The sequence below is a fragment of the Protopterus annectens genome, chromosome 4.part0 (genome assembly GCF_019279795.1).
Source record: "Protopterus annectens isolate FY-2018-M chromosome 4.part0, PAN1.0, whole genome shotgun sequence".
Taxonomy (NCBI): Eukaryota; Metazoa; Chordata; order Ceratodontiformes; family Protopteridae; genus Protopterus; species Protopterus annectens.
The window spans coordinates 606,065,930-606,091,088 of record NC_056733.1 but is presented as its reverse complement, the minus strand read 5'-3'; the positions used below and the strand labels follow the sequence as shown (position 1 = coordinate 606,091,088).

The window sequence follows — 25,159 nt, the reverse complement described above, 5'->3', positions numbered from 1 at the left end:
TATTCACCCACAGACTCACACACATACTTTAACACAGAAACACTCATGCAGGCCTGGCATTTTCTACTGGGTCTATATTACATGAACGAATGATCAAAATGTCAAGTGTAGTATACTCAACACACTTTGATCGATCGTTCATGTAATCAAAACCCTAAAACCCTGAAAAATGCAAAATTGAAAGATTTTGTTCATCCCACAACTTTCCTATACTAACATACAACACACACACACACACACACACACACACAACCTGTGCATACAAACCCCTACAAACGCACATCATTCAAACACTTAAACACCTACACAAACACATCTCCTTTTAAAATAAAGTGGGGGGCTTTGCCCCCACACACCCCGATGTGGGGGGCTGTGCCCCCCACCCCATCCCTTAACTAAATATACCAACTCCGGGATCACTGTACATTGGGGAAAGGGCAATTTCCCGGTAATCGCAAAGCAACATCTTACACAAGTGATTACCGGGAAATTGCCCTTTCCCCAATATACAGCGATCTCGGAGTTGGTATATAAAAGAAAGCAACCTCTTACATAGCCATTCTGAACAGTGTAGTGTGTTTACATCACATGCTATGGCAAGGCCGACCAAAACATTTCGGAACTTCAAATTTCAACATTTGAAGTCTCCGATTACATGAACGTTCGATCAAAGTGTGTCAAGTATATTGTACTCAACATTTTGATCATTCATTCATGTAATATAGATCCTTTTCTACCTAACCCTCGTAGTGCCACTGCTCAGTTGGACACACATTCACATGAGTGCATGTAAACACACACTTGCACTCATTCATTCAGCTTCATTCATGTCCCTACAGACATGCATACAAACATACTCACACATATACACTGACCCCCTCACCCCATGATTCTCCAGACCTTATCAGCACTACTTATTCTCCTATAGGAGTGAATGGGAGAACACAGTCCTTTAACAGCATTTAGTTTTTCCTCTTAGAGTAAAATTTTACTCAAACAAGCAAGCAATTCTCTGAATTGCTTGGCCAAGCAAATTGGGCAGAACCAGCATTTCTGGAGAAGAGCACATGCCTAATTATTATTAGACACTCCTTCAGACTGCAGCATTCACATTAGACTTTCTCAGCAAGCTGCTTCCATGCTAAGGCCCCCACAAGAAGAAAACATCAGCGGAAGAGCAGTCTGTGAATCAGAAAGATTTATCCCAATGCAGAAACCTTTCAGGGTAAGGCTTCTACATTTCAGTAAACTTTCTGAATTCCCCCATAGTTCTTTGCAAGCTAATTAAAATTAACCTTGTTATTATAAGGGATATTAAATAAATTACTAAGGGTAATGTTTTGTTTCTAGCTTGTAGGTGTATCCCCCAGATTATCTTATAAAGAAGTTCAAAAAAGTTATCACTGCATAAGTTGCCATAGTAAGCCTGAATGTATTTATGCATTTTTCTTTCTGCTTGCATGTCTTAATCATACCTTTCCTGTTTAGTTAATTAAAGGTTAGTTGATACATGAAGGAGTCCCGAGGGCAGTTGGGATGAAAGTACGTGTAAATGTAGTGCATGAGCTTCTATGTGCTTAACAGTATTTTGTGAGTCCTTGTAAAACAATAAATTCTGGCTTGAAGGTTAAAACCTGCACCACACCACATTCAACACATAGCCCTCCAGAACATACACCACCACAACCCTCACATAGTAACACAAAACACACACCTACTTTTGTGGAGGCTCTCAATAAAAATCTGCCCAAATAACAGAGACCTCTGAGGCAGAAATGCAAACAACCACCACATCCCAGCACAAACCACGAGACACATAGCTCACATAAACAGTGTGCAACTCAACCAAAGCTCATAAGGCAAAACAACTTATCCAATACACTAGTCATAGGTGACTCAATAATAAGGCACACTGATGTCCCACTCACTAGGTTGAATAAGGGGAAAGTTATGGTCACCTGCCTGTCAGGTGCAAGGATCCGCCACATAACGCATGCACTTAAGTCACTCCACAACAGGCACAAACATGACTCTGTAACTGTCCATGTTGGTGTCAATAACCTGAGATGTACCTCCCTGGACTACATGAAAAGAGACATAGAGGAGCTGTTGGATCTTGTAGCCCAGGCAGGTATGACCCTAGCTCTGAGTAGCATCCTACCATCACCCAGAATGATACCACAGTACAAGCAGAACATGACTGACTTCAACAATGGGCTAAGTTTCTGATGTCATTCTGAGGGGATCCAGTATCTGTCTGCCTGGGATGACATGATCGACAGACCTCGATGCTTCACCAGAGATGGCCTGCACCTATCACCCCAAGGATTCTGGATACTGGCCAAGGCTCTTACCACCCCTATAGTGGCTTTTTTAGGCAATGTCCTGAAGACAAAATTACCACCATAACAGCTACAAGCAAATGAAATCTGAGGGTTACGCTACTCAGTGCCAGAAGTCTAAATCTCAAAATGTACTCGCTCGAAGCACTGCTTAAAATGGAGAATATCAACATCTGTGCAGTGACCGAGACCTGGTTCAAGGCACTGGAGAGCACCGCAGCACTACCAGGCTATAATTCATACCACACCTTCCGGCCCCTAAACCTGAACCGCAGCACTAAAGGTGGTCGTGTCTCCATATTCATAAAGGATATGCACACCTCCAGACAAGTAGCCCAACATAACACATCAGAGATACTTCAGGTACAACTAACACTGGGTAAAACTGCAATCCAGGTTGTAGCCTGCTATAGATCCCCCACCATGTCCCAAGACTCCCACTCCACATTCCTAAACACACTGGAAAATATTCGGGTAGAACCCAATACCCTTATACTGGAAGACTTTAACTACCCCTCCATTAACTGGGAAAATTACTCATGTACCAACACACTTGCTCAACGTTTTCTGGAATTCATTAATTCCAAAGCCCTGGACCAACTCATTCTTACCCCCACCAGGGGAAGAAACATACTTGACCTGGTCATTACTAACAAGGGCGACCGTTGCTCCACACTAGTAATCAACTTCTCCCTGGTCAGATCTGACCACAAGCTAATCACCATAGAAATTCCACATCCTACTCTTGCCCCCCAAAGGAAACCACTGTAAAAAACTTCTCCAAAGCCAATTTTGGACTTCTAAAAACAGAGGTGGTTAACTTCATGACAGCCATGCAAATGGAAAATAGGTGCATGACTGAATCAGACACCAATGCACTGTATAAGCACATACACAAGTGCATGGAACGGGCCATACCAAACAGAACCAAGATGCTCTCCTCCAAAAAAGAAAGCCAATCTGATGGCCCCCACCATAAACAAACTCTACATCAGAAGGAAAAAACTGTTGCATAAAAGGGTGAAGTTCCAAGACTGGAAAAACTCCCTTGTCAGCCTCAGCAAAAAACTGGGCTCCATCATCAAATCCTCTAAAGCTAGCTATGAAAACAAAATTGTTGCAGATTCTAAAGACAACCACAAGGCATTCCATAGTTATGCCAAGAATCTACATGCCAATACTCAGATCTGCTCTGAGTTACAGCACAATGGCAATACATATACAGAACCAACTGATATTGCCAACATATTGGCCGGCAGGTTCAGTATGAACTTTACCCCCCTTCACCCCCTAAAGGGCCTATCACAATACCTGAGAAATGCCAAATCCCTATTATCATGGCTACACAGGTAAAATCCGCACATCCAAAGCCAAGAATACAGCTTCCATGGGACCTGATAATATCCCTGGCTGTGTTCTACATGAATTACAAAGTGAACTGGCACCACACCTGAGTACCCTGTTCAATCACAGCCTCAATTCAGGCTTTGTTCCTACCGAATGGTGTGCTGCTATGGTCATCCCACTCCACAAAAGAGGAGCGACTACAGACCCTGGGAACTATCGCCCCATTAGCCTGATGAGTCTGATATGTAAGGCCATAGAGTGCATCATCATGGACCTTATAAATAAGGACAGAGGGAATCTCCAAACTCTGGACCCCACGCAGTTTGGGTTTGTGAAAGGCAGATCATGCCTGCTCAACCTGATAGACTTCTTCGAGTCTGTCACCAGAGCTGTGGATGAGGGCAAGGTAGTTCACACAGCCTACCTAGATCTTGCCAAGGCCTTTGACACCATCCCTCACTCAGGAATCATAGATAGACTCACTAAACTAGGCATAAACCCCAGTGTCATAAGATGGGTTGCCAACTGGCTCACTAATAGAACGCACACTGTGAAAGTAGTAGACTCCAAATCTGACTACCGACCAATTACAAGTGGTGTCCCACAGGGATTGGTCCTAGGTCCTCTCCTGTTTGGCATCTACTTCTCTGAAGTTCAAGCTTACACAAAGGGACTCTGTCTGACCAAATTCACAGATGATTGCAAACTGGGAGCCATTATTGATTCTCCAACTGATGCAGACATTCTACAAAAAGGCCTCACTGACACCAATGACTGGTGCCAGAACCATGGCCTTAAGCTTAATGCCAAAAAGTGCATTGCCATTCCCTTTGGGGAAAAATTCGGTACCCATGAGCTACCATATAGGTGGTAGTCCACTAAACACCAAAGGTGTGATAAGAGACCTGGGGACACAGGTTGACAGCAACCTCTCCTTTGATAACCACATTGCCACTGTAGTCAGAAAGTCCTTCTATGTGGCACATCTCATTACAAAAGGTTTCTCATCCAAGAAGAAAGAGGTCATAATCCCTCTCTACTCGTCCTTCATTAGACCTATTATAGAATACAATGCCTCATTTGGTATGTACCTCACTAGACCCCTACAACAACTGGAAAGGACACAAAAATACCTCACTAAGTGGATCGTAGGCCTTAGACACATACCCTATATGGACAGACTCAAAAAACTCCAGCTGTACTCTGTCTCTTATCGCCTACTTAGAGGTGATCTCTGCTTGACCTACAAAGCCATGTCTGACCCAGAGCTGCTAGATATGCTACACCTAAAGAAATCACAATCCCTCCATGCCACACTCTCCAGGGACCTAAACCTCATTACCACAATAAATCGAACATGCTGGAGGGATAGGCTCCTAACCCAGAGACTTCCCATACTCTGGAACAAACTTCCCATTCACGTCAAGTGGAGCACTTCACTGGGTCTCTTTAAGAGAAATCTTGACGAGTGGATGTGCAATAGGAAGTTCACCACAGGGATCACTTCAGTGGCCTTGCTTGACAGGGGCACTGGGAACTAACTTTGGGCGGCATGATGCCAGGGAATCATCTTGGGCAAGGCTTATATAGGCTCCAGGGCCATTAGCCTTGTACACACCTATGAACACCTTTTGTTTGGATTCATTTCCTTGTTTGAATTGTTCAAAAGTGTTTGAGCAATGATGCCTTCGGGTTTCCATTTTTCTGTTTGGTCTTGGTTTTTCAGATCCCATCGACAGTTGTTGTGGTTTAGGTCATAACACATCTTGCTCAGGTCCTGTTTTAACTTCTCTAATTTAAGGTAATCCACATACCCACTCATTACATCTCCAGCACCTGTCTGTGCTGTCCAGAAAGGTTGTTTTTAATGCAGCTGGTGTGCAAAAATAGCAATTGAGACACTTCCAGGAAAAGATTATACATTTTCTTGCTTTGGTGGTGTATCTAGGTAATTGTACTATGTTTCCAGTACAGGTTCATGATCGTTGCCTGTATGTCTTTCTACCACCATTCTTTTATACTCAAATATTTTTCTCCTTTCCATTTCCACAATATTCAAGTGCTTTTATAGTCGATAACTTTTTTGCCCACCCCATTCTCCTTTTGATAAGTTCATTAATTGTTTTGGTGGTTCCCCATTTCTTTGCCTCCTGAATGACATTTGATTCAGTTTAGCTACATTTCGTCTGTAGTCCCACTCCAGCTCCAGGGGAGCTCAAATTCTTCTAACTCCTCATAACTTCTGGGTATATTTCAACTTAATATTTGTGACCGATAACTACTCCTTGCCTTTGCCTTCCCCTCCACAGAACAGATTGCCTTTCTCTGTTCTTTTTCAACCCCATCTATAGGTAGGCTTTTTGTTGCGCTTCTTCCAGCCCCCGTCCCTCATCATTTTAGTTACCCCTCTGTAGATCTCATAAGACTGGTAGGTCTGTTTTAACCATCGATTACTACAGTAACAGTTTCCACAGATCATCTTCTCTTTGTAATCTTTCCTTCATCCTTATCTGCTTCTTAGTCAGCCTTATGCTGAGAGTCCATTCTAGATGTTTGCAAATATACACTTATCTGACACTCCTGTTCCCCCTTTTTAATTAAATGTGTTAAAATCTTCCTTGCTTCTCTCAAACTTTCTTCTTCACATATAAAATTCTGAACCATTTGCTGGACCTTTCTTAAGTATCCTCCTTTTGGGTTCATCAGATACACCTGTCCTGAGTATAAGAACTGTGGAAAAATATATAATTGCATCATTGTTTCCCTCTGGTCTAGATATAACTTAATATTATACCATGACCCCCCCAAAACGTGCACGCTGATTGGCCAGCGTGCCCGTTGTAAATCGAGTTATACTAATGGAAAAAGGTCCGGTCGCCCGGACTTTTTTCCATTAGTATAACTCATTTTTTTAAAACACTGTCTCGCTATGTTAAATGGGTTTAACATAGCGAGACAGCTTTAAAATAAGCAACGGAGATCTCCATTGCTTATTTTAAAGCTGTCTCGCTATGTTAAACCCATTTAACATAGCTTAATGTTCAAAAGCAACGGAAAGCAAGATCTCCGTTGCTTTTTAGTGTCTCGCTATGTTAAATGAGTTTAACATAGCGAGACAGTTTTAAAATAAGCAACGGAGTCCGTTGCTTATTTTAAAACTGTCTCACTATGTTAAACTCATTTAACATAGCGAGACATAAAAGCAACGGAGATCTTGCTTTCTCCGTTGCTTTGCTCAACTCTGATGTACTGCGCAGGCGCGGTACATCAGAACTGCCACGGATGCCAGACATCTGCGGAAGGGCAGTAAACAGGCATTATACTATGCCATTATTTAAGAAAAGTAATAGTTTCTTTTCTTAAATAATGTCATGGTATAATAGCAATAACCCACTTCTGGGTGTGGGTAATGCTAAATTTACCCACGGTTGGCTTTGTTTGGTCCCTCGGGCTTCGCCCTCGGGACCAAACCACGCCAACCGTGGGTAAATTTAGCATTACCCACACCCAGGCGTGGGTTATTGCTATACTTTTTCACCTCTCTTGAATCACCTCACATGTTCTGCTCATTCAGTCTGCAAGTGTAATCCTTAATGAGACTCCTAGATATTTCACTTCATCCCTCCAGGTACTATCCCCACATCAACTACCCTTTTCTCTGAATCTGTTACCCATGTTTTCTCCATATTCACCATATATCTTGTCTGGTCCCTGAAACCTTGTAATATTCCCCAGATCAGTTACCAGTCATCTTTGGGGGTAGTAATGATCAGTAGCACATCATGCATGCATACAGTGTACTCTCTTTGTCTGTCCCCCATTCATACTGTTTCACTGATGATGCCCTTATTGTTTTCACTAGGATCTCTATAGACGTCAAAGAATGGGGGAAAGAGGCAGTGGGCAGCCTTGTCTGGAACTCCTGTCTGATATTATTTCCCTGGCTAGTCTTGTTCCCACCTTCATTCTAGCTGTTGCCCCATTGTATTACCTTCATGTTGTATCATATATATCCACACATCCCACTGGGAATCCCTACATCTGTAGCAATCAAATAGGTATCATATTTTACCCAATCAAAAGCTTTCTCAGCAGCTAGTGAGATAATGGATACTTTATTCTTCTTCTTCTGTTGAGCATCATTTAATCTGAAGTAGTTTACTTCATTTGCTCTTCAACCTGTGGGTCTTTAGATCCACAATGGATCTGACACGGACGCATTTTCCAGCTATGGCTCCGAGTTCCATGCTCCTCCCCTTACCCATGATGCCCCTCTGTCTCCCTTCTCCCTTCAGATTTCGTTTGCTGCCTGAGAGGAAGCAGCATGGTCCGAGCTCCAGAGCTTTTGTGAGTTTTTATTGAAGCAGTTATTTCTCCCTTTTTTGGCCTTTTTTTACCTCTTTCTCTTTAAACACTTTTCAATACCTTCTCGGGGTTCTCCATAGCACAAAAAGGGTGGGAGATTGGCGTAATGGCTAAGGTGTTTACCTTATGGACACAAGGTGCAAGGTTTGATTCTCACATAAGGTAATTAACTAAGCTTAAAAATTACCCTAAAAAAGGCAGCTAGCCTAGTACTAAGCTATAAACTTTAAAATACCACTGCATCATTCTTTGGGGTTGGGAGGGTGGCCTAATGGTTAAGGTGTTTGCCTTACAGACACAAGGTGCAGGGTTTGAGTCTCGCAAGGGGATAATTGGCTAGGCTTAAAATGGCTTGCAAGGGCTGTTAGCTTAGTACTAATTTATGAATCTATGAACCTATGAAAAAAAAAAGTAAGTAGGCTTTGCTATCTTTACTCCTCTCTTTCCTTTCTGCAAGGTGTGTGTGTGTGTGTGTGTGTGTGTGTGTGTGTGTGTGTGTGCGTGTGGAGCCAGCTAAGGCATGGCTGAGGCCCCGAAGCCAGGCTTCAAAAGGTACACAGAGTGTGGCCATAAGTTTTCTCCAGCGGATGGCCACACTCTGTGTGTGGTTTGCTTGGGGGGTGCCTCACCTCCAGTCCCTCTGTCCTATTTCCGCTGGGTTTAATCCCAGGGCACTTAAGGACAGGCGGTACAAACTGATCCTTAAGGGCCTGTTGCCCTCTTCTGCTGGGACTGAGGTCCCACCTTCCCCTGCTGGGAAAGCAGCAGCTGCTGCTTCGTCTTACCCTTCCACGGCCTTTCAGACTCACCCTCCTGCCAAGAGGTCCGGGGAAGGGGATAAAGCCAAGAAGGACGGGCTTCGCAAGCGATTCCCACTACCGCTTGTTGGAGGCCAGGTCTTTTCGTACCTGGACGATTGTCTCTTCACTGCCCCTTCAGAGCATCTACTATGTCAGGCCAGGGACTCCTTCCTTCAGCTAGCCAACAAGTTGGGCATTACAATCAATATGAACAAGTCTACTCTTCTCCTAATTCAGATTTTAGATTTCATTGGGGCATGGCCAGACACAATACAAACAAAGGTGTTCCTCATGTCAGACAGGATGCGCAGCTGGAGGTTACACATCTTATACATTCTTCAGACCCATTTGCAAACAGATGCAGCAGTGTTAAGGGCTCTAGGTTCCATGATGGCCATGATAAGTCTTCTTCCAATGGCACACCTTCATATGAGGGTGCTGCAGTGAACACTTACGGTTCAGTGGTCAGTGTTAGACCTTCCATTGTATTTTCCAGTGAGAATTTCAAAAGCATGCAGGGACTCCCTTTGGTGGTGGATTCAGTCCTTGATCCCTGGATCTCCTTAAGGGCCATCTGTTTCAACCTGCTTTCCCCAAGACCATGGTGAGCAAGGATGCCTCCCTACTAGGGTGGGGTGGCACCGCTCATGAAGGACAGTCCAAGGCACATTGTCCCCTTCTGAGACCTATCTGCACATCAGTGTTCTAGAGATGAGAGTGGTTATTTTTGCATTGCAGGCCCTTTGTGCTCATCTTCCTCTGGGAATGATTGCAGTTCATATGGACAATATGTTAGTGGTCTGGTATATCAACAAACAAGGGGGAACCAGATTTTATCCCTTATGTTGAGAAGCTATAAGAGTGTGGGAATGGGCAACCTCCACCGGACGCTTTCTGGTGGCAACACACATCCTGAGATGGTCCAACAATCTAGCGGACAGGCTCAGTAGATCGATCCTGATGCCTTGTGAGTGGTCTCTGAAACCTTCAGTAGTGGAACAGATCTTTGTACAGTGGGGTCGTCCTTGCTGCAATCTCTTTGCATCTCCTTCCAATGCGAAATGCAGCGAGTGTTTTGCTCTCAACCCCCCACCGGGGGAAGCCCCCAGAGATGCTCTGATTCATGCTTCGCCTCCCAGGCTTCTTTTTGCATATCCTCCTCTTTCCCTTATGTCGAAGTTTCTACAGAAAGCCCGAAGGCTGGGAGCACCGTGACCCTCATCACCCCATTCTGGCCTCAACAGGTTTGGTTTCCCTTACTCAGGTCTCATCTAGTTGTTCCACCATGGACCTTGGATCCGGTCCCGGATCTGCTCTCACATCCCTCGGGGATCCTTCATCCAGATCTAGACAGTCTGAAGCTCACTGCCTGGCTGCTCTGGTTCCCATGATTATTAGGACTCCCGGTCTGTCATCTCCTGTTAAGTCCATTCTGGTAGCACCTCATAAATCATCTACCAGAAAAGTCTACCGTAGTAAATGGATCCTTTCACTGCTCCACTTTCGGCAGTTTTAGATTTTCTGGCTAACATTTGTAAACAGAGCACTAGTTCCTCTGTGGTTAAAGTCCAGATAGCAGCCATCTCTAATTTTCATGTTGGGGTAAACATGTCTTCATTTGCTTCCTCTACACTTTGTAAAACCTTTCTCAAAGGTGCTTTTCTTCTCAGACCCCCAGTTAAGGACTGGATTTCACCGTGGGACCTCACCTTACTGTTGCGGGCATTGGTCCCCCCCCCCTTTGAGCCTGTAGCATCTGTGGATCTAAAATTTTTGACTTGCAAAACTGCCTTCTTGGTTGCCATCACATCTGGTAGAAGGGTGTTAGAGCTTCAAGCTGTTTCTATCAAAGTCCCTTATATGATCTTTCATAAACATAAAGTGTTGCTATGCACTAACCCATCTTTCCTTCCTAAGGTTGCTTCGGAAGCCAATATTAATCAGACCATTAATTTGCCACTATTTTTTCCTAACTAAGAGAACAAAGGGGAATACAAATTACTTTTACTAGACGTACATAGGTGGTTGAGGTTTTATCTTCAGAGGACTAAACCATTCCGCAAGTCTGATCAACTTTTTGTGTCCTATGCCAAGCCCTTCTTTGGTAAATCTGTTTCAAAAGTGACAGTTGCTCACCGGATTTCACAATGCATTGACCGGGCTTATTCAGAAATTGGTTGTCTCTTTCAGGAAAAGTGAAGGCTCATTCGACCCGATCTATGGCTACATCAGTGGCTTTTTGGTCTAGGGTCTCTTTGAATGATATTTGTTCAGCTGCTACTTGGGCCTCATCTCACACCTTTATTTCTCATTATAAACTGGATTTGGTCTCTAGGAGGAGAGCACTCTTTGGCTCTGTGGTGCTCTGGAATATCCTTCCATGAGGGCCTCCCAAGAGTTAGGTAGCTGGGAACTCTGACCCACAGGTTGAAGAGCAAATGAAGTAAACTACTTCAGATAAAGAAGTTATGTACTCACCATAACATTCCATCTGAGTAGTTCTACTTCATTTGTCTTCAACCATCCCCCCCTCCTTCCCCCTAACCTTATCTTTTGGGATATGACATGTCCTTTGTATCGGACAGTTATTGTTGGGATCCTTGGTCCTGTCCAGGTTAAGGTTCTTTTTTGACGATTGGTGATTGATGATAACGTGTTATTGGGTCAGGTGTCTGATACCTGTTAGACAGCAAACTCGATCTGAAGGGAGACAGGTTGGCATTATGGGTAAGGGGAGGAGCATGGAGCTCAGAGCCATAGCTGGAAAATGCGGCCGTGTCGGATCCGAAGACCTACAGGTTGAATACAAATGAAGTAGAACTGCTCAGATGGAACTTTATGGTGAGTACATATCTAAGTATATTATCTGCTGTCCTCCTTCCCCCAAAGTAAGTCCAGTCTAATCCTCATAAATTAACTCAGGCATAACCCTTGCAAGCCTGTAAGCTATTATCATGAAATATTCATAATCTTGATTTAATATCGAGATTGGTCTGTATGAAGAAGGAAGCAGTGGATCCTTTCCTTGTTTATATACTGGGGCTATTACCACCTCATTCCATGAAGCCAGGGAGTCATCTACATTCAGTACATTATTAAACGACTTTCCCAGATACCCAGAACTTGTTTCTTTACTACCTCCCATACTTCTATTGGCAGCCCATTACTTCCAGGTGATTTTCCTTTCTTCATTCTTGCTATAGTTTTAGCTAATTCTTGTCTTGTAATAGGTTTCATTGTATGTGCTAAATGGTATTTTGTGAGTCTTGGTAAGAATAAATTCTGGCTTGTGCACCTTTTGTTTGGATTCAGTTCCTCATGTCCCTTGCTGCTGCCAGGCAGATCATGGGACTCTTATTGATCGTTATCTCTTCCCTTGGGATGTTAGTCCAACTGCTTGCTTTCTATCAATATCACTGGTGATATAATTTCTTCCCAACTGACTAGCCTGTCCTCTTTATATGTTGGACCCCTTCTTCTTCCTCATATAATTCTGTATAGTATTTCCTAAATTCCTTATATACATTTTAATGTCTTCATTTTCATCCCCTCGGTTTCCTTTCAGTTTATATACTCCCCTTTCCACCTCCTGATGTCTTAACCTAACTACCAATGCCTTAACTGGCCTTGCATTATTGACAAAATGCAGCTTTCTAGTTCTGCTCTTTTAGCTGAGATTCTTTCATCTTCCGTCCCTTAAGCAGAAAAGACTCTTTTCTTTAATACCCCTCTGCATTCCTTTCCCAATCTCTATATCTCTTCCAGCTCATTCAACATTGCTGCTCTATTTAGTACTGCTTCTCCACCTCCTCTGCTGCATCTTCAGCTGTAATTTTTTCCTTATCTCCCACTTGCAGTCATCACATCCTCCCCGACTTCCTCAGTTCCACTAAAGATAATGCTTTACTTATTCCTTCAACCAATCCATATTAACCTCTTTCATGAACATCTACCCTGGAAAGTGCCAGTGCCTTGGAAGAGCACATTCATGCCATATTTTTAATTCTATCATTATAAGTGCATTATCCTACGTATGTTCTTTCTAACTTTGACCAGGACTGCTGTCTGCCTTAAGTAACAGATAAATATTCCTTCATCGTCCCTACCTCTTTTAAGTTCCCATATGTCCTACCAATGTATTGCTTGTAAAATGTTTCCTTCTTTTCGCACATTCTTCTTTCTAGGACCTTAATCAACATCATTCCTATTTGTGACCACATTCCACTCACTATGCATAGAACTTCCTGAAGTGCCACTATTTTTGCTACAATACCCCTAAGGTGTGTCATTGGCCTTATACTGGACAAATATTGCCACTAAGGTAAATCGTTGATCATCCACACTTACTTTTACTACTGGAAATGTTCCTTTCTCATCAGTCATAAGTCTGTACTTGTATTGGGAACCTTTATTCACTAACCGTCCTGCTCCTCTCAGTGTTCTTTGACCCCATGATGAACTAATTACTACTCTATATCCCCCTCTGTTTATTGAAGTTAATACCTTCTTTGCTTAACTGGGTTTCTTGCAACAATATCAGTTGGCAGCCTTTTGTCTTAACATATCTCAGGGCCATCTTTTTTTCTACCTCTCTTTAACTCATTCACTATCCTGTTAACATTCCAACTATCTATTTTTATTTCATTCCCCATATTTGGTGTCTATGTTTCCTCTTCCCATTCATTACTGCCCCCTGTATTTTCTTTCCCCAGTCATTCTTTTGCATATTTAATTTCTGTTCTTTCATTTAATGTCCTTGGTTTTCCTTCCCTTCTTTTTGACACAAAACTGTTTATTCTGCCTTACTTAATACTACATTCCCCCTTTGCTTTTCTTTAACATTTTCTCCAGAATATGTATTCCTTCAGTTATACTTCCCCATAAAAAGTATTTACAACTAACTTCACAAACATTCACATGAAACATGTAATGCTTCCTGTATAGGGGATGACATTACCCCATTCCTATCAGCTCTCTGCTACGTCTATTCTCCTGCCTCAACAAGGCAATTGCTTTAATGCATGCATACATACATAAAATATTTCAGACATGTGCAGTAATGCACTTCTTAACTGCCAAGTTACCAAAACAATAATTCCCATAATAAGTGTCCAACTTGTTTTTAAAAATATCTACACCAGTGCTTGCTTTAATGTAATTTGGTAATATATTCCATGCATCAGCTACTCTATCAGAGAACCAATTAGTACATCTGTCATTCCTATATAATCTTCTACATAGGTTGTCTGATGATTCTCTACTCTCTACTACTCTTTGATAATCTCAAACATTCGTAGTGGTAGTTTCCTCTAAATGCCCTATATACCTGAATACGATTTCTTTTTAAATATTTGTATGAGATATTCTACATGTTCATACATTTTAATGTGTCATAATAAATTTAATGTTCACATCCGTGAATGGCATTGGTATATTTCTGCTCTACTCTCTCTAATTTACTCATTGTTTTCTTATAAGGTTTCAGTATTGTTATTCCATACTCTAGTTTAGATCTAATGTAACTTACAAACAATGATGTAATTGTTTCTGATTTCCTAGACTTTATAAACCTTTTAATACAGTCAATAATTTATAACTATCATTAACCAATAATGTGATATGTTTAGAAAAGCTCAAAGGTGGATCTGCTCACATACCCAGGTCCTTAAATGAATCTACAGTTTCAATCACTGCATGCTATATTAAGTATTCACCCTTTAATCTATGCTAATCATATTGCATATGCTTAGTTTTTTATGTATTTATCAGTGTATTATTATCCCGTGCCCAAATGGTCAATTTAGTCAAGATCTTTTGTAGACATGCCTTATCTGTAACAGATATAATCAGTTTAACCATTTTCATCTCCAACATCAACATCTCCAATGAAAAAGATAAATCTGAAGGAAACTGTGTAAACAAATATGGGCCTAAGACAGAGTCCTGTGTGACTTCCTGACTGCAACCTAGAAGTTCATCATTCTAGTTGCTTTTATTGCTCCCTGAAGAGGGGGTACATCCATTTATTTATCTTGAGCTCAGACTCCTGCCTTCAGCTAGAGCTACCAGTCTTCCCTTCTATGCTCTGCTCTCATCCCCCTGCACAGACATGTAGTTGATCGGCTGTTGTATCACCAACATGGCCTCTTTAGGCACTATAAAGGATCTAGTCATGCTCTACAAGTAAAAGCAGACAACAGCTGGGTATATCTTCTGCCACCTCAAACCATTTACTTGCATAATTTTCCCATCTGCATGAATGCTCCTCTCCTTGTTTCAAATGATTAATCCCGGTCAATGAAAATTCACTGCTTTGCTGCAAAAAGCTTTTCCCCAGTTGCCAAACTTGCTGAAAGATCCTTTCCTTTGACTCGTTCTTCCGCAAATGTACTATATTGGGTCTGGGCTTATCAATATTGGCCCTTCCTGCTCTCCAGACTGATCATGGGACTCTTATCGATCTTTATCTCTTCCCTTAGGAGTAGCCCAACTACTTACAAGTTCAGATAGTTGCACATTTCTCCAGGATCCTGCTTAGTTTTACATTTTTCCATCTGGACCTGTTTTTCAGGTCAGTGAATTTTTATTCCAAACACTTCAGATGTGTCCTGGCAGCTTTCTCCCTTTGCTTTTAACTCAATATTGTCTTCTGTTAAAGATTGTATAATATCAAGTGATCATTCATATTGTGATCATTAGAGTCAAGTCTCTTTTCTTGCACCAGCAGGTTTTCTTGCAATGTTGCTTTCATTTCCCTCAGTTCTTTCCAGATGGTATTGATATTGGTGGCTCCTCCATTGACTCTGTTCCTGCTATTGGTATTCTTTCTACTTTTCTGGTGCATCTCCTCAATGTCTTTTTTTATTCTACTTCTTCAACATGCAGGTAGAACACGTTCAGTATGTCAATATTTCTCACTTCTGATCATGTCTTCAATTTGTAGGAATGCTTAGAAGTTGAATTCAATGAGATGCAGTTTGCCAGTAACGTGTATTAGAGAAACACCATAACGGAAGTCCACTCCTTCTTTCTTTTGATAACTTCCTGGACGACTTCATTCCACCAATAACCTTCTTTATGTACCTTATTTTCATACCTGGTTTGGTGCACATCTGTTCTGTAGTCTTCACACATTGAAGACATCAGTAAGCTGTCAAAGAAAGTGTCATTCAGTATTTTAGGCTTAGGTTAAAGGCACTGTTTTTACTTAGAGTTATAGGTACACTAGGAAAATAATAGCTAGTGATCTCCATTAAAGGCATATACTCTTGTCGACCACTATATTATTTAAACATCACATGTTATATTATTACATGGCATACATATGGCATTCTATTATGTTTTTATTGCAGTTCAAGAAGCACTCGGCCACCCCAAGGCAGCACCTTTCCTTACCTCTTTGCAAAGTGCCCTACCTCATTTAATTGCAGTTCCAGTGTGAAAGTCAGTATTGTTTGGCAGCTGTATGGTATTCTTGTGTCTATGTTTTCAGATGTTTAATTAGAACAGCACTAATCTGTCATCCTGATCATCCTACAGAAGATTTTTCTGATATTTAAATACTGTTTACTACCACTTTATTGACCACATGGCAGTTATGCTAACACCATTTTCCATTTTTCTGAAATCAAGTAAGTTGCTTGGCTCTGTGATGTAGTGCAATGGAGCCATGACTGCAGTACAAGCAACCAAGGTACAATTAATGCCCCTAACACTGAAGGAGCCAGGTAAGGAAGGGGAAGAGTGGAGGGGTATGTCCCACTTCCCACTCTCCGGTAGGTGAGGAGGGGTGCCGATATTTATGGACTCACTGGTAGAGACTTAGGAAACCACAACTCTTGCTGTTGGCCAGGGGCAAAGCTACTTGGAGAATACCCTATGTGGAAGCCAGGAGATGCCTCTGTGGGTAGTCCATTGCATGTTTCCTATCTGTTGCTTAGCCAGGTGCATGTAGGGACCATGGTACAAAAAGAAGTAAAATGCTTCAACTGCTCTTTACAGTTGTGTAAATAACGACCCCACTCAGTCAGATGAAGGTGGCTGGGAGGAATGAGCCTGTGATTAACAGTCAGTGAGTGCAGTAAGTGCAAAAAAAACTCAGCTACAGTAAATCCTAGCAAAAATCTCTATCTGTTTCCTTGTATACTGAATTGGAATGTAAACACATGTGCTAAGTCTGCTACTCTTACATAATAGTGTTTGTTGCACTACAGCAGCAAATGCAGGTAAAGCAATAGGCATCATTGTTCTAAATTACTGGAGTCTTCCATATGTAGTATTTATTTACTTTTGTGCCTTTGGCAGAAGTACCATGATGTTGTACTGTACTTACAGCATTTTTTTTCATTATTTAATTTGATTTATATTACGCTAGGATGTGAAATAGGTGATATTTAAAAAATCTGATTTCAGACAAATAAATTCAAATTTATAAAGATTACTTAATTGTATTGCATAATAGGTAACCCAGCTAGCTATGATGTTGGATGCTTTATTGGAGAAAGAAGTTGAAGATCCCAATGTTCTTGAATGCTATTTCCTTGAATGCTTATATTGTTCTCTGGGAAGTTCACTACTGGAGACAGGAAGAATGAAGTTTGATGAGTACGTCAAACGTCTTGCCTCTATGCCTTTGGCTAATGAAGAAAAAACATTGGCTGGGCCAGGGGAACTCCCAGGTAAGCTTTTATTTACGTATTAATGTAACTTCAGTGTTAACTGAATGCAGTACACTAAGCAGTAAATAACATTTAGATATGAGACTATTAAGTCTCCAAGAATCCTTGTTTATTAGGCTAGAACATGTGATTTTGTATTGAACTTTTGTTAGGACTCTTTTTTTGCATCAGTTTGAGAGTTGCCTATATTTCTGGATATAAGCTCAGATCCTAACTGTAACATTCATAACACCTTGATGTTGTCTGTCTTGCTCCCCCCCACTAGCCAGAAGTCAAATTTGTTAACAATAACAGCATCAAAACACTCAGTGCTAAAATATATTAAAAAAAGACATACAGAAGATATCAATAACAGCTATGTAGAGTGTTTCTAAGGGAATCAAAATAAAAAAAAACAGTGTAGTTAAAGAAACAACCAGCAAGGTACAAAATGTGCAAGAGTAAATGGATCTGAAGTTGTGAAGAAGATAAGTGATTAAAGAAGGTTACTAGTGTTGTAGTAATACTAATGATGATGACGGCATAAGAAGAGCTAGGTTTGTTAAAATCTGAATGTAAATTTTTCCTTTTCTCACAGTGCACACTCACTATAGCAATATGTGGGAAATATTGCACACTTTTTGCCATTCAGAGAAATATTTCTTTAATATAGATAGAAATTTGCAAGCCTTAAAGTATTATCACTTCAAGCTGTATCTTTAAAGTTAATCTGGTGGGAAGTAACATAAAATGTCACATATGACTAAATAATTGAGTGCAGAAATTGGTTGTTTATGAGTAGATTTTGACATACTATATAAAAGTGTCAGTTTCCAATAAAGCAATCCATTAAGATATACTTTTCAGATTATCTAATATATTTTTATGCAGTTTATAATTTGATTTATAAGCGCTATCACTTTAAAATTAGAAGGTTCTAAGATGTCAGAATTAGGTTTGGAAATCAGACTGGTTTTAGATTTAGAATTCAGATGATCAGACAGGTTTTTGAATTCTTAAATTCTATTACTACTTGTGACTGAGTCAGATCCGAATAAGTGGCTAAATTCTTTCTTCTGGCCAAGTTGAAAGGGAAATGCGGAACATGCTTAATTCTATCTATAAATTTTGTTTTCTGAAATTGATGGCATTGTCACATTTTTAATATGCTACTTTCTAACATCATTAGCTTATTTAAAAAAAAATATTTTATAACTAGCTGTCTATCTCTCTTTTATGAAGGATGCTTTATTGATAGGAGTACTCCTAATGTTTTGCTTTAATTTCAGTTCATTTCAGTCCATTAAATGTCTAGATTAATTGGAGTGAGAAGATACCTGCTATCAGAATCACCAGTACAGTCCGTTCCAGTGTTATAAGTTCAGCCATTACTTTAGAATTTAATAACTGATTACAGCCTAATCTTAAATAGCTTTCAATTAGGATGAGATCCATAATCAGCTGTACTTAACAATGATAAGAATAAAACAAGCTTGAATGATTACGTTAGAACCTGTTCGTTTTCTAGATATAAAATCTGTTGTATGTAATGATTTGTGTATTTCAGAGAAGAAGGTATATTGTTTAAGTGAAAGATAAAGCTTGCACTTATCTGGGAATTATATTCCATTCAAATTGTAAAGTTTAATACTTACTGACATATAGTGTTTTCTCTAGAATATAATTGGTATCAGTTTAAAAAATACCATGCAAGATGAAGTGCTGCATAACTAAGAACATTTTTGGTGCTGTAAAGTAACTCTGTATTGATTTTCATAATTATTGATAGATGATCTTCATAATATCACTGCCATAGTATTCCTCTCTGCCAAGGATACAATATATCCAGCCGGTCTACAAAAGCTTAAGCACTTTCCTCACGTGCCATGCATCCAACCTGTGACCTTATGCATAAGACTACGTGCTAATACTAATGGAACATAAATGTGTGAAAATCCTCAGAACTTTCTTGTTGCCAGTCCATGAATTAAGACCGAAAAACTTTAAGTCTGTCTACAGTATGGTTGGTTCCAGCTACAAACATTTGTTGTCAGATAAGTACCTTGCTGGGGACCATTCCCCCTTTTTATTGAATTGTTGTAAGAAACTATAATTTTCATGTCAGGAAAAATGAGAAAATGTGACTGCAGTCATCAGATTCCATATAAATTAAAAAAAAAAACACTCAGTATATTGCTGTTTAGGTCCTCAGCATGATTAATGAGACTGCTTCATTTGTCAGTCTTTATGACCAAAGTGATTCAATTCTTTAAAATGTAATACTGAGAATAAATAGGCTTGTGCCAAGATGTCTTCTGAGTTATCTGCTTCTGACATCCCCATTCAGCCTAAAAAGATAATTTAAAAAAATCAAAGGAAGACATCAAGTCTTCAGAGAAGTCTGACGTCTTCACTGAGGCACTTGATCAACCACCGGACCATTTGATTGTCACACCTGTGCCTGTTGTTAGGACTCCTTGAGAGGTCAGCATGGTGCAGGGCCTGAATAAGTCCAAACAGAACAGCTGGACAGCTGAGTCAAACATGAAGGAGGAACCATGTTTGATTCTCTGGGACAGAATAGGGGAAATCCCACAACTGTTGTTTTGCAAAGACATCTCAGGAAATCTTATGGAGCTGCATTCATCAACATCTGCCCCACATACTATTTCTTTGGAAACTCTTAAGAAAAGACAAAAAAATACATTTCTGCTCCTGCTACTACATCTTGTCTAAGGAACCCGAAAGAAGAATAGTTTAATTTCTCCTAAGGGTTGTTTAAAGCGTTTATGGACTTTCTGTGTTCCTAGTTTTCCACTCCTCCTCCTGCTTCTACCCCCCTTTTTACTCAGTCTGAGGACTTTTATTATGTTTCACAAATGTACTCACCCTTGAGTTTTGAATCGCCTGACATACAAGGCAATCTCGGACGCCACCTTGATGGGATTGCTGCACATCCGCAAATCAAGCTCTACTCGAGTAACCTGCATGCACGGCCTCAACCTGGTCTGTGACATCAATAGGATTTGTTGGCAGGGCAGATTTGTGTCCCAGAGACTCCTCCATCTGTGGAATAGACTTCCTCTCCACGTCAATCAGAGTACTTCTGTACCTCTTTTTAAGTGCAGCACGGATAACTGGATAGGAAATAGAAAATACATCCCTGGGATTCCACCCTTGTCCCTGCTGGACAGGGGCATTGGGTGCTGACTTGTCTAAACATGGGCTAAACTCTTGGCTAGGCTTATAAGGGCCTCAGGGCCAATAGCCTAGTAACTTCCTATAATCCTATGAATCAGAAGTAGATGAAATCCTGTTCTCTCAGTCTTTGTATGCAGAGTTTAACTTTGGAAACAGTATTTGTAAGAGAAAGGAATATTTTAAATGAGATGGCAAGATGATATCTGATTCACAAAAAAAAAAAAGGTACTATGACCTCCTAAACTTGGAGGTGCCTAAACCCTCAGCTATACCACCAGTCTTGGAACCCCCAGAGGATACCTTTGTCAGATTCTCCTGCTTCAGATTCCCAACTCCCTACCCCTAAGAAGCTAAGACAGATTTTATAAATTACCTCAGTCTCACAAATACCTATATAAAATCTTCTGATTCTGCTATTTTATTGGAGTCAGAGAAAATGTCTTAACTGATATCTTCCACCAGTGCTCTCTAGAAAACATACTTTAAAGAAAAAATGGTACTTGCATGTTATCGCAACCAGATTCCAAATGCTATGAAATGGTAACGCACGGCTGTGTTGACTGACTGCAATCAACATGCAATACACATGGTCATTACTGGTTTTCTTACAGTTAAAACAATGAATTACATCACCTACTTTGAAGTGATCATAGTGATGCATCTGTGGATCTTATTTACAGGGTAATTATTTTAGTTAGCGTTAAAATGGTGAATTACATCACATACTTTAAAGTGATCATAGTAGTGCATCTGTGGTTCTTATTTATGCCACTGGGATTTACTGTCATTATAATGTTTTATGGTGGGCTAGGAAAGTGCTGTTTTCACTTTTTTTATGATATATTGTTTGACCACACAGTGTTTTCTCATAAGCATACACAATCGTCAGTACCTTGCCCTTTCTTTTCAGTTTGCAACAGGTTGTAGTCGACCCTTAGTAGGAGTTGGATGCCACAGAGTCCTACTTGCAGTTTTTGGACTGCGACTTTCAGGTCTGTCACAGCTGATACTACTCATTTGGATGACTTTTGGCTTCATACTTTGTACAGCTCAGCATACATTTGAGGGGTGATGGTGAGTCTAAGCAGTTATTCTTCTTCCGTGCCTTGTTTGTATCACTGTAAAATCCTATCAGTGATAAGGGAACTTCCCCATGCTCTACAATGACTTGATATGTGTTATGGGCTCCTTCTCTGATCCAACAGTTCATTTTGGAGTCCTTGGATCCAAGTCTGCTGAGACCATCTAGTTCAGATCTGAGAGTACTGGTGACCTTGTATCCTAAGGTTTCTTTGAGTGCACTGACTCAGATGAGTTCAGAGCAGTAGCATACCGATCAGATTCGAAGTGTTGGAGTCGACTCTGAATTTTTTGGAGCCATCTTTGCCCTTGGAGCTTTGTCCCTGGACAGCTTGGCTCTGGCCTCTGCCTTGGTTGGGTTGCCTTTGTGGCAGACAGAGCCTGTGGGACAGAAGCATGGCTTCTCAGTGCCATCATCTTCCTTCTCCCCAGGACAATTTGTCTTCAAGGTAGTGGAGAGAGTGTTCTCTTCTTTGGCAGGACAGAGGGTCTCTCCCCCATCAGATCTACCTTCTATGTCCCATGTGTGTTTGTGCCAAGAGCCTTGACATTCAATTCCACAAGGACAGCCAGTCTATACCCTCCAGACCACCCAGCAGGACATTACTCTCTCTTCTGATACTTCCCCTGAGCATCCCACCAAGGAAGTACCCTGGAAGAGGAAGTACAGAAGGAGGCACTTTTATTCCCCTCATGAATCTATAATGGAAAATCCAAAAGAAAAGATCCAGCACCAGGAGAAGTTGCAAAATGAATCTTTAAATATATTTATTAGGGCAAACCCAAAATATCCATAAGCAGCAAACCGGTTTCAGCTGAATAATAGCCTTCTTCAGTGCATTGATATGAATGGACAGTTCCACATGCTTATACAAAGAAAAAGTCAGAAGAATTGATTGCAACCATCCATTAAATGTTTAAGCAATTAAGCAAATTAATTTAACTCATTCAGGCCAGGACTAAATAGTGTACCTAGCCTAATAATCCATCCTGACTCTTTTTGATTTAAAATAGAATGACATCCTGATTTACATGTTTTGTTACATTCAATTCTGTCAATTATAATAAAGGTAAACTTAGCAGTTTTGTGTTTCAAAGTATGTTTATATAGTGCATTGGATAGCCTATTATTCTTGATGTCACTTAGATGTTCACAAATTCTGAATATGAAAGGTCTTGATGTTTGCCCTACATAAAACACAGAGCAAAAACAGGTAGCTAAATAGATTACCCATTCGCTACTACAGTTCCCAAAACATCTGATGTCATAAACTCTGGATGTATTTTTACTGGTAAACTCTTTTGTTTTGACTATATGTTTACAAGCATGACAATGACCACAGGCTGTTTAGCCTGACAATCTGTCTCCAAACAAAGTGGTTTGTTGTTTGGTCGGCTCAATATGATGTTTGTAGTGTGTAAAATGTGAGTTGATGATTCTACCTCTCCGATATGAAAATGAACAATGAGGTGTAAGACAATTGCCTATTTTTTCATGAGCCAACAAAATATCCCAATGATTGTTGTTAATGTCCTTAAACCAATTCGTATTACATCCAGAAGTAGTTACTAGCCTGGTGGGTTGTGAGGTTTGTTTTTTAGAAATGATTTGGTCCCTATATTGCAATAGCTGACTTCTGTCCTGTTGATCAACAAAACTTCGTGCCTGATTCAAAGATTCTGCCTGATAACCTCTGTTGAGAAATCTTTGGGTAAGATCATATTGGCAGGGCCTGTGAGATTGTTCAGAGGAAAAAATCTGTTTAATGCTTAGATATTGGGATTTGGGAATATCTCGGATGATGTGGCATGGGTAATGGCTTAAAGCATGTAATAAGGTGTTATACTGTGGAAACTTTCTATATACCTGTGTTTTCAATGTGTGATCCAGCTGTCTGGTAATGGAGACATCCGAAAAGGTGATATTATGATGTTCAATATTAAGTGTGAATTGGATCCCCCATTTGTTTTCATTGAGATATTCTATAAACTCCATGGCATACAGCACATCACTCCGCCACACCATCCAACAATCATCCAGAAAGCATCTCCAAATATTTATCTGGTCCAGGAATATACTATGATTGTCATCATATATCAATTGTTCCTCCAGATACCCCATGAAAAGGTCGGCATAGATGGGAGCAAAGGATGCTCCCATCACCATACCTTGGACCTGCCAATGACACATCCCATTAAAATAGAAAACATTTTTGGACAACACATGTTCTGTCAAACTAACTAGTAGTGCATTGAAACCGGGAGTGTATAAGTCTGATCTATCCAGCCAGTTTTTGATAGCTCCTAGTCCTGCCCAATGTGGAATTCTAGTGTACAACGAGGTGACGTCTAGTGTACATAGATACCAACTTGGTTCTAATTGTGTGTCCTGGATGATATTAAGAAATCGTGTGGTGTCTTTAATTCTAGACCTAACTAGAGGTAGCAAAGGCTGTAAATATTCAGTTAAAAAAAGCTGATAAAGGTTCTGTTAAAGAACCCCTGCCAGATACTATCGGTCGTCCTGGAGGATTAGTAGAATTATAGGAGGAGATGTTGTGCACATTATCAGTGCTCAATGAGATGTTATCTTCTGTAATAACTGTTGAGTGTTGTGTTTGCCTTCAGTGTTTCCTGCCCCCCCCCCTATGTTTCTTACGCCTAAATGGTCTCTGATTGGTTTCCTCTTGGCCGCTAGAGATTCTTGGGTGGATAGAGAATCTAAATTAGTAGTAGAGGATGAATCATTCCCTGATGTCCCACTATAGCCCTTTTCTTTATTTCTTAATATAGATTGTGATCTTTTCTTCCTATTGGTTACCTAGGGACCAGAACCATAAAAGCGTACATTTTTTTGTATCACAAAGGGCTTTCCCTTATCATAATCCATAGTATCTCTCTGAAATTTTTGCGTTTTTTTTCTTAATCAGTTGTTCCTCTAATAATGATAAATCTTTAGCCAAATTGTTCAAATGATTGCTAAAAAAGGGCTCTGCCTCATAGAGCTTAACCTCTTCGCAATTGGCAGTCACCTCTAATATGCATTGATTCATTGTTATTTCATAATATTCAGTTAGGGCATCAACAAAGAGCATGGATGCTTTATGTTCTGCTTGGGTCCAGTCATGAGATAGTTGGTCATATATCTGGTTCACCAAAGGTTGGATCCGAACTCTTAGGCCTCTTGGTGTGATATCCTTTAGCTTATAAGCTTTGAATAATTTGAGATGCCATATATTGGACCTAAGTGTCCTCATATTTTTTGTCATTTTCTGAAATAAGATACCACAAAGACTGTCCGGGTCTTCCCTTCCTAGAATGGAATTTGTTGAATTAGGTTGTGCTAAACCAAAAATTTCTAAATTGT

General features: G+C 40.5%; 1 protein-coding gene across 1 annotated transcript in view; it reads left to right on the top strand.

The window, feature by feature from the left end:
* The window catches only part of DNAH10 (dynein axonemal heavy chain 10), a 5,879,077-nt gene that overhangs the window by 3,509,018 nt on the left and 2,344,900 nt on the right, over positions 1-25,159 (top strand). The window contains exon 44 of the mRNA XM_044069759.1: positions 17,316-17,532. Coding sequence (XP_043925694.1) covers positions 17,316-17,532 — 217 coding nt within the window. The remainder of the gene's footprint in view (positions 1-17,315; positions 17,533-25,159) is intronic.